This window comes from Halichoeres trimaculatus, unplaced genomic scaffold (assembly GCF_033239565.1).
Source record: "Halichoeres trimaculatus isolate MK-OKI-2021-1 unplaced genomic scaffold, fHalTri1.1 fHalTri1_scaffold_22, whole genome shotgun sequence".
NCBI lineage: Eukaryota > Metazoa > Chordata > Actinopteri > Labriformes > Labridae > Halichoeres > Halichoeres trimaculatus.
In genome coordinates, this window is record NW_027437200.1 from 24013064 (window position 1) to 24034267 (window position 21204).

General features: G+C 42.5%; 1 protein-coding gene across 1 annotated transcript in view; it reads right to left on the reverse strand.

Moving 5' to 3' along the window:
- Positions 1 to 11415, reverse strand: part of LOC141811293 (endophilin-A1-like) — a 30841-nt gene extending 19426 nt beyond the window's left edge. The window contains exon 1 of the mRNA XM_074699296.1: positions 11139 to 11415. Within this exon, the coding sequence (XP_074555397.1) occupies positions 11139 to 11183 (45 nt within the window). The 5' untranslated portion in view covers positions 11184 to 11415. The remainder of the gene's footprint in view (positions 1 to 11138) is intronic.
- Positions 11416 to 21204: the final 9789 nt, after the last annotated feature.

Consider the following 21204-nt stretch of genomic DNA (forward strand, 5'->3'; position numbering starts at 1 on the left):
AAATTGATATTTTTTACCACATTAACACACAAAAGTACCGAAAATTGGTACAGTTGAGTACCGGTATCGATTGCCAGGAACCGGGCATTGGAACCGTATCGTTTCTAATGTGAAAGGTACCCATCCCTATCAGGTACCCTTTTTAAATTTGTTTGGTCTTAAGTCTGTCTGGTTTGTCTAAGAGTAAACTGTTTCAAAAACCTGTTTCCACAAAGCGGTTCGGTTTGGTTCGTCTTGTTTTGGCACAAATTTTGTGGTGTTTCCTTTGACCAAAACCAGGACAGGTCCCCAAATTACCGACCTGTACCGTCCCATCTTTTGGTTCCCTTCTGTTGGGGTGTCAGACTAAACTGATCTGACCCAAGAAGGTGGAGCTAGAAACTCTGCAGTCCATTGATTGGTGGAAAGAATCGTTTTTCCTTCTTCGTTGGATTTATTAGCGGGGTACACTGTGTCGCACTGCTATGCTGTCACAGTATTACGTAGCTGATGCGGCTAACAATGTCCAGTTTGCACGCCACCTACCAAGAAGGGCACGGATCCCTGTAGAAAGCAAACAGGATCAGGCTTTACTGATCCACTACTTGGTGGAGATGGGACCAAAGTACCTATAGGAGCTTTTTTGTTGGTCTGTTGAAAACACCCCCATGTATCTGTCTGGTTTCAAATCGGTCACCTGATTCTGCAGGTGGTTGGTGAAGCAGGTCAACGTTCCTCGTCTCAAACAGAAAAAGAAAAATGTTAGCGAACCAAGCGGTGAGGTTCAGTGTGACTAAAATAAATGAGATCCATCAGCAGACGTCGATGAGCGGATTGAGTGGTGTTTTCATTTGTTTTAAGCCTTTGAGAAGCTCCTCTGGGGCTCAGCATTAATGTGAAATCAATGCCTGGTCAGTCGCTGTCTATACACACCGAGGAAGTGCTCCTGTTGATGTGTCCAAACGCCCTGGATCAATGCTCGCAATGAGAAAGAGACAAAACAGAGAAACACATACTTCTTATGAACTAAAAGCCCTGTTTCATGGCGGCGCAGCAGCCTGGAGTGGCTTTTAGTCACATCCAGTCTACGAGAGATGGTTTGATGTTATGTAACAGGAGTCACTGGCACTGTAACATTCACACACAGCCAAAGGATGTCAGAGTACACACAGAGACTGGGCTGCAGGACACAGAGAGCGCAGAGAGCGCAGAGAGAGGATGAAAGAGACGAAGAAAGCACGATCAGGTGATACATCAAAGGGAGACGCACACTGGACCAGTTTCTCCATTCATCTGTATTCATATCCTATCACAGAGTCCCCGCGCTGTGCATCAGCAGAGTCACGAATCAGGCTGTGAGCCAGCCGCCTGTGTTTGCTGGGTTCAGAAACTCTTTCTTTTTGTCCTGTTACACAGTTTACAATCAGTCAAAAGTTGTTATTTAAATTCAATAAATTATATTTGGTAAAATGTCTTGTTTTGGAGCCCCCTGACATTCCACGGCCCTAAGTGGAAGGGTTTGCATTTTAATATATATATATATATATATATATATATATATATATATATATATATATATATATATATATATATATATATATATATATATAAGAAATGAAAAGGCAGGGAGAGCACATCTTTTTTTTCCCTTAATAGTCATATATGAAAAGCCAAGGCAGTGTGAGCACACCTCTTCCTTATGTGATGTGCATATAGAGAAAGCCAAGGCAGGGAGAGCACACCTCGTCTTTATGTGACTTACATGTATAAAAAGCCAAGGCAGGGAGAGCACACCTTGTCTTTTTGTGATATTTTGATTAAAAAGCCGAGGTAGGGAGAGTACACCTCTTCTTTATGTGACGTACATGTATAAAAAGCCAAGGTAGGGAGAGCACACCTTGTCTTTTTGTGTTATTCAAATATAAAAAGACAAGGCAGGGAGAGCACACCTCTTCTTTATGTGGTGTGCTCACATAAAAAAGTCAAAGCAGGGAGAGAACACGTTTTTAATGTGATGTGTCTTTTTATAAAAGGCCAAGGCAGACAGAGTACAGCTCTTCTCTTCGTTTTGTAAACAACTGAAAAGACAAAGCAGGTAGCAGGTAGCAGGTAGCAGGTAGAGCACACCTCTCTTTTAAGTACATACATGAAAAGCTGAGACAGGTGGAGCACACCTCTTCAAATTTTGAAGTAAATACATCAATTCTTTCTGATTTTGCCTGCAATACTTTTGTATGTACAAGCTAATGACATTGAATGATCTTTCAATTTAAAAAACCATGCAGGGTGAGCACACCTCTTCTATATGTGATCTTTTAATTTAAAAAGCCAAGGCAGGGAGGGCATGCATCCTCTTCCCATTGTGTGCATATATTATAAGCAAAGGCAGGGAGAGCACACATCTTTTTAATGTGATATGCGTTTATATAAAGGGCCAAGGGAGACAGAGTACACCTCTTCTTTTTGTAAACTACTGACAGGACAAAGCAGGTAGAGCACACCTGTCTTTCACGTACATACATGAAAACCTGAGGCAGGTAGAGCACACCTGTTCTCATTTTAAATTTAATACATCAATGCTTTTTGATTTTGCTGGAACAACTTTTGCATTTGCAATGTGATCACAATACAGTTTGATCTTTTATTATTGAAAAAGCATGAAAGCCAAGGCAGGGGGAGCACACCTTTGGTTTCTTTTACCTACATACATAAAAAGCCATGGTGGGCATATAAAAATCTTAGGCAGAGAGAGCAGCAGCAAAGAGAGTTAGAGAACAACAGAAGCAGCACCAGTTAAAGTTTGATGAATGATGTCTCAGCCAATCAGACCACGTTTGCCCCAAAACGACCTCCAGATGTCTCTGAAACTAACGCTGTTTTGAGGACACCGCTTCAAGTTAACTGTCCTCATGTAAAAACCAGAACTAAGACTTTAAAACCTCATATCCAACAGGTCTTTATCGCTGGCTGTAAGTGGTCAGCCCTCCAACGCTCTGACTCAACCACGTTATGAGACGACTCCTTCAGAGCATGAGAGCGACTCTCCCTGCAGGGGGCTCCGGCTCAGGATTGATGAGGCAATAAAAATCTCTCGGCTAAGACGCTCGTAGCGTTAGAGAAAGAGGAGGCACTGTGGGAAGTTCAGAGGGGAAACAGAGAGAGCGTGTAGGAGGGAAGACAGAGAGATGAAGATTGATGTGAAGCGTTGGCATGCAGCAATATGTTCCCCTCCTCTTTATGATGACACCAAGAAAACAAGGTTAAAGAATAACTGTGTGGTTTCTTCTCTGGGTAAACACAAACACACCTCTACCTCTCTGATTTTTTTCATCTGCATACATTGATGTGACGTTCTGCTGCCAGTCTGGGCTTTTATTTTGAAAGGCCGGAACGTGTAGGCATGTCTTTTTAACAAATTCTCTGAAACTTCTTTCCAAACAACCTTTTCACAGCAGGGCTGTCAGTCATCGATTTAACCCTCACTAAAAGCCTCTGACCAGCAGGGGGTCAGGGGTCAAAGGTCGGAGGAGGAAATCTGTCTGATTCACCTGGAACCAGAGGACAGAGGAGGCCGCTCCGACACGTGCTGCGCCCTCAAGGCTGATCAATTATTGAGCAAGCCAACCAGAGCACAGCGAGTGTGAGTGTGAGCATCACGCCTGTGCTCTCTTCACACGTGTGTGGTATCCATAGCAACACCATCTCCCTTTAACGGAGAGAGGTGTGTGATCAGGATGCAACAGAACAAGAGGCGAGATGTGTTTCTCCCTCTGGGTTCAACTCACGACTGCCTGTTGAAGGATTCAACATCTATCTGTGAAATTAATCACCGCTCATGAGTTTAACAGTCTGAATTTGATCAGATCGATTGTTTGTGTCCATCTTTTCCTCATCACTCACCTCTGACATCTCATCCTCTTTCTCTTTCCGGCCTCATTGATTTTCCTCCTCCTCTTTTGGGTGAAACGATTAGGAAATAAATCTAACGCTGACAGTTTTCTACCAAAATTAGATTTATGGTTTAATACTGCCATTAAATTCAAAGACTTTTGCGATCTCATCAAAGCTAACCCGGCTCAGAAACTCCCCCTCTCTAAGTATCACTTTAATTGCAGGTACAAAACAGCTGACAAGACAAAAATGTTTAAAAAAACATGTTTAAATATAAACAGATCAGTTAGCCGAGTGTGGCTAACACTAGCAGAGCTAGTACCACCACAACACAATCCTTCTTATCCAAGTTTATCCCCATTTACCTGAATCAACTCACTGACAAACCATGACAAAAAGGCTACGAGACAACACCTGTCATCTGTGACTGTTTACATCCAGGTTGTAGAGCTTCAGAGCGTCATAGCAGAAGCATTAACCACAGCAACAGCTCCACCTGGTGGGGGGAGGCTGAACTGCAGCTTAGACACAACAAGTTATTGACACTTCAGGCCTGTAATAACACAAATACTGGTAACGAGTGCAACAACCTTCAGTTATTCAGGTGACAAAAGTCCAAAGTGGTCCAGTACGGATCAGTACGGTTTGGTACGGTTTGGATTGATAAAGCCTGATCCTGTTTGAGCTTCCTGGTAGGGGGCGTGTAAGCCAGATGCTGAAAGCTGCTCTAGCTACGTGATAGCGTGACACCATAGCATCACGAAACAGTGTACCCGACTAATAAATCCAACGGAGAAGAAAAACACGACACGGTTTCATTTGGACGGCAGTTTCGTGATGCCATTTTTTTTTTTTTTTAAAGAAAGTTCTCGTCAGGAAGTCAACTGAAGATTTAAACATGTTCAGGAAGTGACGATTCTTTCCACCAATCAGCAGACTGAAGTGGGGTTGGATCAGTTTGTCTGGCACCCCAACAGAAGGGTCCCAAAAAGTGGGACAGTACTAGAGGTGTCCCAGTCCGATATTGATATCAGATATCGGTCCAATATCAGCAAAAAAACAAATATCGGTATCATATCGGAATGCTATATAAGCAGTTTCTGTTTCCCATTGGTTAATAATGAATGGGTCAGTTTTTCCTCATACCTACTGTTGCTGACTACTGTTCTTTGTTAGAATAATATCACTTAATCAAGCCTTTTCTAACACGACAGACATATTACAGAATAAGTAATAAAAGTTTGCATGTTTAATGCTAATATCGTATCGGATTAATATCGGTATCGGCCAATACTCAATGCTGCAGTATCAGTATTGTATCGGAAGTGAAAATGTAATATTGGGACATCCCTAGACAGTCTGGGTCGGTAATTTGGGGACCTGTCCTGGTTTTAGTCAAAGGAAACGCTTCATCATACCAAGATATACCGAACTGAACCAGTTGGTAGAAAGGGGCTAAAATATGCAATTTATGATAAGAAATATTGACATCTGATGACTAACCCAAAGTATAAGATGTTGATACCTTTTTCCGGTGTATTCCACGGAAAGACAACCCTCTTTATGTTTGGGTCACATGACGAATCTGCCAACCTTAGACGCTAAAATCAACGTCAGTGAAAGCGAACACCTTAAGCACCAGTAGAGTCAGGGGTTGAGCTAAATACTGACTTGTTGACCGTCTGTTTTTGTAGTGACACTGATTTATCTGTTTGGTTTATTTCATGTGATCTTGACGTCTTTCTCTTTGAACCCCAAAGTGAGTAGTTCCTGAAATATCTTCCTTTGGTCTCCACCTCCTTCCTCCTCTTTATTCCTGTCCCGTTCTGTACATCTGACCATTGATCTCCTCTTATCTCGCTCTCATGTTTTATTCATCCAGGTAGACTGAGGTGTCTCGTTTCCTGCCTCTGCTGGCAGCAGTGGTGGCGGCGGCCATCTTTGAAGAGGGCAGATTGGGCAGACTACTTGCTCAGCACCAGTTTGTTGGATCATGAGTGGAGGAAAACATGTATGAAGCCACACGCTGAGACGTGTCCTAGATTCAAGTCTCAGCGGACGGCGTTGGCGTTTTAATATTTCAATGGTTAACCACCGACAGCCAATGAGAACGCACCTAGGAGGACAAACCCTGACTGGAAGCTCTCACTCAGACGTCTGATTGATATTCAAACTGTATTTTATCTACAAGACTTTTTTAAAACACTAACAGGAAGCCAGCCTGTCTTTTCAAAGTAAAAGCTGAGTATTTAAATGTTGAGTACATCAACTCAGGCAAACACAGATTATTCTTTGTTTTGATAAAGTGAATTTATTTGGCCTTAAATCTGTAATTTCTGCGTTTCATGGCGCTTAAAACACCAAGAAGGTGACTGAATTTCTACCCTTTGATTTGCAGGGTTGCGCCTTCCTGCAGCGCGTTAATAAACACTCTGCGTTCTGTTTCTCTAACCTGTGATTACTGAGAAATCTACAATTATCCATCACCTGTGCCGCCCTCCATCTCAGCTCTGCTTTCTGCTCTGCATAAATGACACAGACTGATGAGCTCGCTGGCAGCGCTCGCCAACGTCCCGCCGCTTCTCAGAATCAGGGTCATGTTTCGACCCGCGTTAAAGGAAACACAGAGGAACGCCGCGCAGAAACGAGCCGACTGATTCCCTCTTATCTGGTTTCCAGAGTTACCCGCCTCTGACGTCTCGTGCCGCCCGCCGCCCCCGCTCTTCCATTAACGTCTGCTGTTGATTCACAGGTCTATTTTAGGACCTTGCACTCCACCCGCTCGCCATCACAGCGCTGACAGAGAGACACCGCCACCTCACATCAAACATGGGATCCTTTTTGTCTGATTCAACCGCTGCGGCTGCTCCTGTGAGCCAAAGATCTGATGTTTCTACTGAACAAAAGCTGAAAAACTGCAGGTTTGATGTAGAAACTGGTGAATATCTGACCAGGACGTGATCCACATCATCTCAACCCAAAGATTATCAGTGACATTCAACGTTTCCTAACACAAGAATCACAAACCAGTCCAATTATTATCATTCTCAACCACTGATGATGGGTTGAGGGGGGGCAGGAGCTTGGATCTTAAAGTGAAGTAGTCCCAAACGTCTACAAAATTTTCAAAACTGCTACGTACTCACGCGTTGTAGAAATCCTGACAACCAGAATTTCATTAGACTTCAAGAGACTTACTGTAATGACGATGTAATCACTAGGGATGCACTGATATAAAAATTTTGCACGATACCAATATCGGATATAAATATTGCTGTTATGTCCAAATATCAATATTTACCGACATCAATATTGGTTGAAAAAAAAACAACAACCTCAGATGATGCGTCGAGGTAGTTCAGGGAGAAAGAGCAGAGCGATCGTGAGAAAAGACGACCATGGAGAGGATCAAAGGATGGAGCGCCTGAGATGAACGTGATCAAAAAAGTACGTTTTTGTCTGTTTTTGGATCAAAAACAGGAAGAGAGACATAAAAACAGAGAGTCCACTCTTCCTAGGTAGTTTTGGTGTTGACATAGTCAGAGAAAACAAGAATACTTGGGTCTTAAAAGATCAATCAAGATGCTCTGAAAAAGCCGGTAGCTGATGAGTAAATATTGGCCATGTTAAAAAAAATGACCAACATTGGCCAACACTGATTAGGGATGGGTACGAGTTCTGTCAAAAGTACCGAGTACTGATTGACAAAAAATCAGCAGTACCATGTTTAGGTACCTAAATGCATCCTTGTGAATGTCAGAGAGTGGAAGAGTAGGGGATTTTCCATACTGGACATGAACACAGCATTATAAGGTTATAAACTGAAGGATAAATATGTTCAATTGAAAAAAAAAAAATTTTATTATGAAACAGATTGATATTTTTTACCACAAAAACACAAAAAAATGACAAAAATTGGGACAGTTGAGTAGGCTACCAACACTGATTGCCAGGTACCAGGCATTGGTACCAGGCATTGGTACCATAACGTTTCAAATGTAAAAGTCACCCATCCCTAATACGGATATATCATGCGTTCTTGGTAGGATCTCTAACTGCTTCATGAGACGTCTGAGGGGCCTCAAACACCAAGGGTGGTGTCTGTGTATTATTTGGTGAAAACCCCAGAAATTCAAAGGTGACTCTTATCTCTGAGTCGACTCCAGGACGGTCTCACTTGAGTTACATCTTGTGTCAAAGACTCTAATGATGTTTTCCTGAGCAGTCTGTTACGTCTCTTTTGACGCGTTGTGTTTTATTGTTTTAATCTGAAAAGTTTCAGCGTTCACTTCGTCTCCAGTCTGAGCTCCAGGACACTCTGTCTCTGTCTCTGCTGCTGTTGGACTTTTATTTCCTGCTCTGTTCTGTTCTGCTGCAGTGACCCAGTTCCCCCCTCAGGGATCAATAAACATCATCTCCTCTCTTCATCAGCGCTGCTTCCTCCGACAAACGCAACTAATGTGCAAGAATTTGTCCTGATGACAGCGTGGATCAAAGACAGACACGAGGGAGACGGAGTCATGAAAGAAACATCCCGCTCTGTCTGGTTCTGGTTTCTTTTTCATGGTCACATGACACGAGCAGAGGAGACGAGATCAGAAAGGACGCATTCATCTCCGACTCAATGATTCATCAGATGAACAAACTCTACTTTTTATTCATTTATTTTTATCTGAGACCAACTCGATCTCAAACCAAAGAGCGGAGAGACTTCCTGTCAAAAACCTGTCTTTGTTTTCCTCTTGACTAAACCAAAACGTGAATCTTAGGGTGGAAGAAGCTGAGCCTTTAGATCAAGTCTATAAAAAAATAACCTGAAAACACACGCTCAGTCTTTTTCTTTTAAAACAAAGAACAGGAACCACTGACTGACAACTTCAGCTCCAAACATCACAGTAACACTGCCTTCCTGAGGTTCCCCTTCAAGCTATGATTAAGTTTGATTTCTGAACAAAACAACAAAAGCCCACACTAAGCTAACCTGTTTTTCTGTGGTAAGCTAATTTAGCTTGAGCATTTGTGTTAGATTTTTGAAAAACTAATGGGCCCATGGTGAGACAGCTGTTTCTAGAGAACGTCAAACATTGACATATTTATAGTTGAATATTCAAGCATGTCAAACTGAACCTGAAACGACAGCATTTGTTTAGTAAAAGCGTCTCTAACGGCTAATTCGAGAAAGATCCAAAACCAGAACAGATACCCTATGCACAGACACCATCTCAGGATAAGAAAAGTATGATGCCCAGGTGTATGCACTGTCATAGGTACAAATACAACCTGATCAAGACAGGCTAGGCTAGTTGCCACCTTTTTTAGTATGTCAGTGATTAACAATTCTCACCCCTGCTTCTTTACAACGACAGAAACTTTCCGGCATTTCTGCTTCAGGGTTTCAAAACCCAGACTTGCTTTCTTACCCAGCAGCAACAAACAGATGAACATATCTGTTATCACCTGACAGGTGCTATTCCCCTGGTTACCTGAGCAACAGTCCGCCCCTCTCGTAAAGTACTGGTTTGTAGGAGCAGCAACACCAGTTAGTGCCTTGAAAAACAAGACTGAGATGTTTCAGTCAAAGCAACTGGAACAACAAGTACCAACGGTTTTTAGAACCGCATTTGAGGCGCAGATGGGGTAGCGGTCTAGGTGGCGCCTCATGAGGTCAGGTGGCCCGGGTTCCCCCCTTTCCTACTCAGTCCAACGTCCTCTCTTGTTGCATTAAAGGCCCCAAAAATGACTTCAAAACAAAACCAAACAAAACTGTATTTTGTAGTCAGGTACTGATTTACCAAAATTTAGCAAAAGTAAAATCTGCAGAATGTCAAAAATAACATCTGGCACACATCAAGTCTGATAAATAAGATTGAACTGGACAAGCTAGGCATGCTAGGAAGCTAGTCAAGCCGTTAACTTAGAAACAAAACACCACGTACATAATTCTAACCTGTTATCAGATTATATAGAAAAGAAGAACACGTTAGCTTGTCTTTAAAACTTTCAACCATTCGTGAAACTCTGTCTCTACACTGCCCCCTACTGTTTTTGCACATACTTGCTTTTTTCTTTTTCTTTAGGAGTGTGTTTGGGGCAGATCTCTGCTTTTACACATTCAGCGAGCCGCTAACAGCAACGAGGCCAAAGGTGAAAGAGAACCCTCGTAAATCTTTCTGTTTACGACGCGCTCTGTCATCCGTGGAAAGCATCAGTGAACGCCTCTTCTCTTTATCTCTGCTGTCACAAAACAAAAGCTGCTCTGTGACACCTTCAAAGATTTGATTTTACACCAAGTTCAGTCAGATTTACGAGGAAACACGTAATGATACTATAAGAAAAGAAAGATGGTGGGAGGATGTGGAGGGTAAGGGTAGAGGGATGCTACAGAAACTGTAAATAAGGAGAGATGAAGGGTAAATAAGGAAATGGGATTAGAAATGATGGAGGGATGTAGAAAGAGAAGAAGATGGTGATGAAAATGTCTGGAGGTAACATGGAGATGTAAAGAGATGGAGGGATGATGGAAGGATGAGGTAATCAGATTAATAAAGGAAGAGAAAGCTGGAGGTTTGTGTGGGACGGGGTTTGGGAAAGTTGGAGAGATGGTGGATGAAGGGAGTGGATAAAGACATGGGTGGATGGAGGGATGACCACGGGGGAGAGGAGGAAAGAGGAGTAGAAAGGATGATAAATGGAAGTTGGACAGGCGTAAAAATGGAGGGAATTCCCTGTTGCGTATAGCAACAGCCAATCAGCTCTGCAGACACGCGCCAACATACACTCTTTCATCTCTATTACGTAATATCACCTCTCCACGCAGAGAGGGGGGTATACCCTGCTTTGAACGCACACCCACGCGGTAACACCGCGAGAAAACAGCCCGTGGTCTCCCCGTTCATCGTGTTAACGTTTGAGGGGAAATAAAACCAACACCTTCAGCTTTATTCTGCTTCAAAACACGATTTTTACCGTTAGATTTCGAATTTGAACGAACTGCACGCGCGTTCTCCTGTGAGGATTCTGCCGTTAACGGTTGGAATTCGAACGCGTCGTGCATTCGAATTTCAGCCGTTCGAACACGGGTGATTTAAAGAGACAGGAGCAGAATTTATTGGCCGTCTCAAAACATCCACGGTATGACAGATAGGATACCCACTGAGCGGTCTGTTTGGTAGCATCTCACGTAAATTTACCCAGCGTTACTCCACAGCTTCCCCTTACACATACAACAGCATCAACCTTAACGTGTTATATATGAATTTCAGCCTTACCTGGGTGGCTTTATGGAACTGCTTTTTCAACCCCGCCACAGACATCACTTCGGCTGCAGTAAAAAAAACGAACTATAAGATTAATTTATTTATCAAAAAATAAAATAAACAGCTGGAAGTCACTGGAACAGACGGGACCCCAAAAATGGTGGTATATCCTCTTTTTTACAGTCACCAGACGTCGATAGGGTCCGTTTATTTTGGTGAAACTGCTGGTGGGATCCGAAGGCGATGATTGCCAGACCAAACCCAGCTGGATCTATTTTCAGTCAGAGAGGGAGAGAGGGAGGGAAAAGGGACACAAAGACAAAGATCGTCAAGCGATAAGATGCGTTCATAACAGTAGTTCAAAGGAAAATTCTTTGATCTAATTTATTTGAGATTCAGCACAGTTTCATTATAAAATACAAAGATGAAACATCCAATCCAAAAGGTTACGAATAAAATTGAAAAATTAAAATTAATCAAACAACAAACAAAACAAAACATAATATGGACATTTTACAGAAACACGTGATACAAATAATCAATCAATATTTATTTCTGTATCCCTTTACAATCACCTAAAACGGTTCCCAAAGTGCTTTGTAGCAGTGTCAGGCTTGACAGTATGAAAACAAACAAACCATAAAACAATACATCAGAACACAGAGTAAGGTACAACCCAGCTACATGTGTTAAAACCATTTCTGAAAGGATAAAACAAAATAACACAAAGCGAAAACATAAAATAATATGATCTATTAGCAAGAAAATATATTTTCAAAATAACTTATGCTGAAATTTTATAATATTTCATATCCCAGTGTGTCTCATGCAGTCACATACTCAGTTATTACCGACAGTAGTGAAGTGTCTGCTGGAGCATGGAAGAAAAATAAAACATTTTCCTAACTTGAAGTAAATACTGAAGGCTACATAACCAGAAAATCCTCCTGTATAAATAAGTGGTAAGAAGTGCTGTGTTCGCTTCCTCAGTCTAAATATTTACACTTCAGTCACAAAGCTCGTACATCTTGCTTTGTTAAAATTAAACCAATGAAATTTGATTCTAATATTAGTCTAACACATAAGGTAACGTGAAAATGACTGATGAAAATGATTTTTTACTGGAAAAACAAAAATAGTAAAACATATAAAACCATATAAATCCCTAGAATTCTGTTTCTGACTCCATCTGTCATGTGGAGACGATCTTTGTCAGTAAAGGAAAGTCACGTTTTCTTTGACGTTCCGTCCGACGCCCCCTCCTCCCCTCAGACCCTGCTGCCGCGAAGACAAACATACGTTCACGTGACCTAATAAGACGGCACGAGACTGTACATCTCAACATGTAACACAGGAGAGGCAGAGGAGCTGCGTCCAGGGAAGGGGGCTCGGGTTTCAGCACCACGGACAGCTCGTTTTGGGGGGACGCCAATGATGCATTCAGGGCCAGCTTGGAAATTAGAGCTCCCTTTGAAATTGCAGGAGTCCAAATGAATACATGGTTGGAATAACATCACTATCGTTTGAAATTTATTTCAGGTTCATGTTTAGTTTCATTCATATTCTGTGATCACATGGTGGCGCTGATTCTCTGCAACACAACAAGAAGAAAAAACTGTGAGAAATAACAAATAAAAAGAAAAGTTGATCAACTATAATGTTTCCAGGTGTGTATGAGGAGTTCTCACCTTTTCTCTTGTTTCTGTATATGAGGGCCAGGATGATGGTGAACAACAGCAGGGGTATTCCTATGGCTGCATGACTAATAATTCTAAGTACGGACACAGGGGCAGCAGGACCTGTGTGGTTGGAAACAAGAGCGAGGTTATTGTTGTTATTTTTACAAAGTAAAAAAAACCAAAACAATCATACATGTGTGTTTTTTTTATCTTTCAAACTTTAGAAGCCCATTTTCAGAAACTGGAGTTGCAGAAGAAGAACTTTCAAGGTAATGGATCTCACCACTGGCAAAAATAAAGCTGAAATGCTTCACAACTGCAGTATTCTTACTGACCAGCAGGGGGACAGGATAATACTTCTTAGTTAATATATTCCCTCACTTTTAATTTTTCTAAGGGGTTGTGATCCCTGGGTAAAGAAACACAAGAAGCTTTTTTTTCCAGAAAAATTATGGAAATTTTTTAAGAAGTTGCGGTAAGGTCGACATCTGAATTGTCACTCATTTTTAAAAAGTATTTTCTGCATCAAAATAATGTGTATTTACTAAAGACTTTACCAAAAAAAGATGTTGCTACAAAAAGGTTGATACAAAAAAAAAAACACCATCAACAAAACAATATGGCAAAACCTTTTTGGATTCTGTTAAAAGGGTTTTTAAACATCTTAGCTCTAAAAAATTAGGTTTTTTTGATGGGTCAGGCTTTATGGGGTTAAAGATCAAACTTCAGTTTTTCAGAGTGGTTTGCACAAAGCAGGGCTGAGAACTCTTGTTTTAGGTAAATTGTATTTCTTACAGTTCATAACAGCATTGACAGCCTCCCCTTGGACACTCAGCCAGCTGTTTGGTGACCGTCCCACTCCAGAGATGTTGCACTCGTAGAACCCTTCATCAGATCCAGAAACTCTCTGGATGGTCATGTTTCCTGTGGAGCTGCTCCCAACAAAGACATCATCTTTGTAGAAGTCAGCGGTGTGATTTACGGGGAAACCCGGGATGAAATCAAGAGTAGAGGAACTGGAGTCTGAAGGTATCTTGCTTAAACATTGCAGAGTCAGATCGTCTCCTTCCTTCACAGGAAGAGCCGGACTCTGCAGAATCACAGAATCACCTGAAGGAGAGATCGATTAGTCATGAGATCATTTAGTGTTGATAAATCATCTTTGTGTGTCTTTCAGCTGTCTTTGTACTCACTGGTCACAGTGATGTTGACGGCCTCGCTGCGCTCTCCTGCTGCAGACTCACACCAGTACACTCCACTGTCAAACCAGGAAGCATCAAAGGAGGTTTCGCCTTCAATTATTTTTTCCCCTGAGGTGAAATCGTCGTCCTCAGTCGTTGTACTTCTGTTCCTCATGACCGTCCACCCAGAAGAGTTTCCCTGCTGCTCACAACTCAGAGATACGGACTCATACTCAAAGAACTGGGATCTGTCAGGGACAACTCTCAGGGCCACTGCAAAAAACAACAGGAAGACTCGTTGAAAAGAGCACACAGTGTCCTAAGACCTTTTTAGAACATGATGTTTCCAGTACAGGCCGGCTTGTGTTTCCTAAAAGTAGTCTGGGAGGTTGAGCCTTCAGTTATCTAGTCCTTCTCCTTAAGAATCATCGACCAGCCACAGTCCAGGAGGTAAACACCCTCTGCTTTTAGACATTAGCTCAATACTTTCCTTTATTTAGTAAAGCTTGTAGTTTATGCTCCCCTGGGCTTGGACCAGCCCTGATAAACACTCACGTATTTCTGTTATAACAAAGTTTCAAACTTGACTTTCTTTTGTTTCATTTCCCAACGAGCTTAAGTCACGCAGAAAGCATCTGCCAAAGGATCAGCCATAGATACACCCAGCCGTCCCGCTGTGGTCAAATGTTTCCGTGAGTCATTTTTTCTAAGCAGGTCATTTCCATGAAGGCCCACCTACTGCTTTTTGTCGAGCCTGTCTGTTTCCTGTTTGCTTCTGCAACGACCAAGAAGAAATATCTGCAGAAAGATTTCATCTGTTTTACAAACTAACTGTTGATGAAGACAGTCCAACAACCAAACATCACCCCGGTGCACTCCGAAGGTGACAGAAAGAACAAGATCATTACCTTTGCTTCTGCTGTCAGGTGACCCTAATGCAAAGACCGCACCTGAGGAATATGAAAGTAGACGGAGGGAAAAGAAGATTCAAGGTGTGCGGGACAGGTCAAAAATCTGTGATATGATCCTGAATGTTAAAGCACAGAAAGAGAAATCAGTTACTCACAGAGGCTGAAGAACAGCATGGTGGTCCTCATCTCACTTTACTCTCGCTGCTGAAAGACGACTGAGCGATGTCTTTGTAGTCTGCTCTGCACTTCCTCTCTGAAACCAAACCCTAGACGTGTTTGTGGTGCACGGACCCCTGTGTGTTTATTGGTTCACAGCGGCAGGGACTGAATAAAAGTTCACTCTGCATTAAGTCGGTGTGATGATGTTGATCTGCATTCTTAATGTTTTCCTCCCCAACTTTTCTGGACCATGGAACATATAAGCAATGCTAAGCTAATGTCTGGTTGAAAGAAAAGCTTCGCCCCCCTCAAGGTCACAGAGCAGCCATCACTGAGTTCATTTTGTCAACACTGGAAGAGACGGAGCATCAGTGTCCTCTCAGCATGGGTGCCTTACATAGGCTGAACATAGGCTGCAATTATGGTACCCAAACAGGCTTGTTCCAGTTGTATGTGGGTCCCATGATGGCCCTAAACCCCCTAAACTGATCCCTCAAGCCCTGAAAACCCTAAAGCCTAAACCCCAAACCTGAACTCCATCCTAAACCAAAAACTCTTAAGTAAAGGGATTTCATCGTACAAGAAAAAAAAATTCTTTACTGTAAAACTGTGCTGTCCTAACAGTTTGAATCTTGACCCTAATACCTAAATCCTAAAAGCTAACCCTCTGAGTCCTAAACCCTAGACTGTAACCCTAACCCTGACCCCAAACCGTAATCACAATCCTTATCCAGATTCTTTTTATTATTATTTTATTTATTTAACCAGGAAAAGAAACTCATTGAGATTGAAAATCTCTTTTACAAGAGTTGTCCTGGCCAAGATAGGCAGCAGCACAATGTACAAGTTTCCTACATTCACAAACAGCATTACTCACAAAATACACAGACCTGTAAAACACTTTATGTACAATAAATAAAGATATTTGACGGACTGGATTATTAAAGGAAGCAAGATCATCTGTCGACACATCTGCAGCCAGATGCCTCAGTGTTTACATCATTTAACAATCTCTTAAAAGTGTCCAATGAGACCAGCTCATTCAGTTTCAGGTCTTTTTGCAGCTCATTCCAAGCAAAAGAAGCAGTGGATTTAAAGGCCTTTTTCCCTGCTCAGTTCGAACCTTAGGAACAGAGAACGAGAGGAAATTCTGGGACCGAAGATTATAAGACCCTGAAGTCCTTTGACTGATGAAGGTCAGACGATATGAAGGGAGTAGACCTAAAATCGCCTTATAAATGAGAATGTGCCAATAAGTCTACGTGTTGACAAAGAGGACCATCCTATCCCATCACCAAATTCTAAAGCCTTTACCCCCAAATTTTGAACCCTAACCCTTAATCCTAATCCTAAACCTTATCCCAACCAGAAAACTCTTAACCTTAATACCCAGATCCTGAAACCAAACTCTGTGAAAACTAAACCTTAAACTGTAACCCTTTGAACCCTGATCCCAAAACCCTAAACCCCAAACCCTAATCTTAGACATTATCTAAATTCCAAAGCCGTAGCTCCAAATCCTGAACCCTAACCGTAAAACCTTAACTCTTCACCTGAAACTCAAACCATAACCATGTGACTAAACCCTAAACCCTGCACCTTAACCATAACCCTTAACCCAAACCTTAATGAGACGCCCACACAGGCTTCAAATAGGAACTAAGTGGGTTTGAGTGAGACCTAAGCAGGCTGCTGAATGTGCTCCAGGTGGGTTGGCCCCCTGAAGGCAGGACCTGAGTATTAACGAGGGCACATCTACTGCAGAGGATCTTCTACTCTAAGGTGCTCTTGTGGAAGGCAAACTCTTGAAAAGACCAGGGCCTGAGTGTCCTGAAGACGTCCTGAACTAAACAGGCACCAGGCCCCCCGCTACGTTTCCTTTCCTTCCAAGACGATTGTCTGGGTGCAGGTGTGTCAGCTTTAACACTTTAGGGGTTTGATGCACCTCCAACACGTAGAAGACAATCCTGAAAAGGATCCAAGTTGGGCACCACATGCATTAAGACAGAAGTCCTCTAAGCCCTGGCAAAGATTCAGGACCAGTCCATGCACCATTCATCTGGTACACGAAGAGCAACCTGTGACTGACAAACTGAAACCTGCACCGTCAGCTGTTTAGTTTGTGCATCCTGGACAGAAAATGTTTTACCTTTCACACTCCCTGAGATGGATTCCCTGTGATTTCATTGGTCGGTTTGAACCTCAGCAGGCGGAGCCAAAACTCAGAAAACAACAAACCGGTCCAGCTGGTTGATGCTGTTGAGGAATTTCAGAAATGGAGTGATCATCCTCAGGAATCCTGTTTGGTGACAAAACTTACGCTGCAGCTCACGCGTCCGGTTTCAGTTTTGACACATTTACATCAGAGTATCAGTCAACAACATCTGCAGACAAGTAAACAACGACAATCTCAAGTTCCTACTGATCATTTCTCCGCTGTCCAGTCACCACATGTCATGTTTATACTTCAAAATGCCTCCAAATGCCAAGTGTTTACCCATCAACATTTTATAAAAGGAAGCACTTAAAGCTGCAGAAACAGGCTCGAAAGAAAAAGGATCTGTTATGAATATCTGGTAAGAGGAACTTAGCAAAGCTCCTCCCACAAAATATGGCGCTGAACTTCACGTGCATTTTGTCCAAGCAAAACCTCAGGTACACGAAGTTGTATCTTACCACGAAAAACATCGCGAGTAAGCTTTGCATATACGCAGCAATGGGTCGACTCCATTCCAGCTGTAATTGGCTAGCTATGTCCTAGTGACCTCTGATTGGTCGTTTGATTGATCGTCTTCTGTGTTAACAGGGCCCACATACCTCTCAAACCACACCTTTCACTGCTTGTAATGCTGACATACAGGTTCCCCAATCCACCAGTCACTCCATCAGAGCAGGTACCCAGGTGCCTGTACAGAGCTACAAAGGATGAGCATTTGAGGTGAAGCTACCTGATCTCTTACTTTATGTAGTCCTGATGTGACACAGAGGCAGGATGACCTCCAGAGGAACCTGTACTGTGACTGAACCATTACTGGGACTCATTTTGCTTCCTGTTTTCAAAGGTAAGACCAGATAGTACATCCTTAAGACAGCATACCTGCCATCCTTGTTTCTGGTAGCTCGTGGAGTTCAGTGGAAAGGGTTTGAAGACGGGATTGTGACTTGGTTGTATCCCACCATGTCATTCCTCACCCGTGAAGAATAAACTGGAATATGATAACAAACAGGTGAATAAATAAGAGGGCTCAGGTGGATCTTTCAGTCAAGTCAGCTCACATTGCTCAAGGCCGAAAGGTGCTCTGGGTACAAATTACCATCGGTATAAATGAGTGCAAAATAACAAGATGTTCTACACTAATGAAAATGCTAAGCTGTACATGAGAGCCATCTTAAGTAGACCCAGGCTCTATCTTTGTGAGCTCCAGATATTACTCCAATTCTGATGTAACCAACTCTTCAATTAGGCCACTGACGGCACCACAACTTTTCTGCACAAGTCAAAAAAACAATTATGAAACTACACTTACCGGCCACTTTATTAGGTCCACCTTGCTAGTCCCGGGTTGGACCCCCTTTTGCCTTCAGAACCACCTTAATCCTTGGTGGCATAGATTCAACAAGGTCCTGGAAACCTTCCTCAGAGAGTTTGGTCCATATTGACATGATAGCATCACACAGTTGCTGCAGATTTGTCGTCTGAACATCCATGATGAGAATCTCCCGTTCCACCACATCCCAAAGGTGCTCTATTGGATTGAGATCTGGGGACTGTGGAGGACATTTGAGTACAGGGAACTCATTGTCATGTTGAAGAAAGCAGTCTGAGATGATTCCAGCTTTATGACATGGAGCGTTATCCTGCTGGAAGTAGCCATCAGAAGATGGGTACACTGTGCTCATAAAGGGATGGACATGGTCAGCAACAATACTCAGGTAGGCTGTGGACTTTAAACCATGCTCAGTTGGTACTAAGGGGCCCAAAGTGCCATCTGCCTCAAGGTTGGACGTGTTGTGTGTTCAGAGATGCTCTTCTGCAGACCTCGGTTGTAACCAGTGGTTATTTGAGTTACTGTTGCCTTTCTATCAGCTCCAACCAGTCTGTCCATTCTCCTCTGACCTCTGGCATCAACAAGGCATTTAGTCCCACAGAACTGCTGCTCACTGGATATTTTCTCTTTTTGGGACCATTCTCTGTAAACCCTAGAGATGGTTGTGAGTTAAAATCCCAGTAGATCAGCAGTTTCTGAAATACTCAGACCAACAGCCATCCCATAAAGTCCCTTAAATCACCTTTATTTCCCATTCTGATGCTCGCTTTGAACTGCAGCAGATCCTCTTCCCCATGTCTACATGCCTAAATGCATTGAGTTGCTGCCATGTGATTGGCTGATTAGAAATTTGCGTTAACAAGCAGTTGGAAAGGTGTGCTTAATAAAATGGCCAGTGAGTGTAGTTCCTGCTATTAAATTCATAGAATTCCCCTTTAAAGTGAGTATTTTCTGCTCTTTGTGTCATTTCTAGGGGAGCCTCAGTTGATTGGATCACCAGACCCTGTGGTGGGATTAGAGGGTCATTACTGTGTTCTGCCATGTAGCCTCCAACCTGCAGAAACCGTTGCTGAGAAGACCGTGGAGTGGACCCGATCAGACCTGAATCCCAGTTACGTTCACATTTTCCGTCAAGGGAGGTTGTTGTATGATGATGTAAACCCATCCTTCCTCCAAAGAGCGAATTTATTCGAACAGGAGCTAAGGAACGGCAACTTGTCCTTAAAACTGAGCGACCTCAAAGTCTCTGACACCGGGACGTACACGTGCAAGTTAATAACCAGGTCTGAAACTTCTCTTCAGGTGTCTGTAAGTAAGTATATCAGCTTTACAGTCAGTATTTAAAAATAAGTTTGGTTCGAAGGAATTTCTGATAAACATGTTTGAAACTAATCTTTCCGCTCAGTCATAGGTGCTGTATCCGAGCCACAAATCTTCCCTGAGAAATCTGTTGACAAACTGGTTTTTAGGTGTGAGGCTAAGAACTGGTACCCAGAGCCAAAGATGGAGTGGACGGACAGCGAAGGACGAATTGTTCCTCATGACCACATTTACACAGAACACAATGAGTACTTCTCCATCTACAGCAAAATTAAAGTGGACATCGCGGCTAGCAAGAATTACACGTGCACAGTTCGACAACCAGACATCGGACAAGTCAGGGTGGCCAGCTACACGCCTCCAGGCGAGTCTTTGCTAGTTTCTATCAACACCTCCAGAAACTATCACTGAACCCGTACTCTGTCCAAATTTTACCCTCTAACTAGTTTTGGTTTAACAGAAGTCTACGGGGAAGTAGCTTCACTGAAGATCTTGTCGTTTCATCTTCGTGGATGGCTCGTAGTTGCACTACTGCTGTTTCTTGCTGCATTGATTCTGGGGGTAGTGATGCTAGTTTGGGGTAAGAAATTTAGCTTCTGACAAATGTCACCAAAAACATTGCTCAAATAATCTTATCCTTTCATTAAAACCACATTTCTTTGTGCCAGCCGGGAAAAATCTGGTCAGGAAAAAAGGTATGTAATATTTTGATTATTTAAGATTTTACTTTTGTCTATTTTTGGGGTTGAGTTTGAGACACTAAAGTTAAACTAGAAAGGACGGATTTCTTGTAAAAACTGTTTTATTTTCAATCAATGATCAGTTTTTATGTTTTCATGCAGATGCAGCTTCGGAAGGTGCACCGCCACAAGAAAACGGTTGGTAACATTTTGTTAATAGTGGATTGTTTTACACAGAGGTCAGAGGTGTTCAGAGTGCACCAAGATCCTTATGAAAAGGTAGAAGTAGACCACCATAAAAGACCTTGAGTCTGACCATCACCATCGTAGCTTCGAAGCCAAGAGAAACCAGTTTGAGACGGAAGTTTTCCATGTTTTTCTCCTGTTGGCAAGAACTGAGGCTCATTTTTGCACAGACATATGTAGATTGAAGAAAGTGCACTCAATGACCTTAGCAAGGAAGCAGGCTCAACTATACTGCATTGGTTTTGGAATTCAAAAAGGGGATAAATTCAGCTCTTGTTGTGGCTCATTGCTTATATGGGCCTCACACTTTAACGAGCCAATTAGGAAACCGATTATCATCTCGCCTTTCTCATT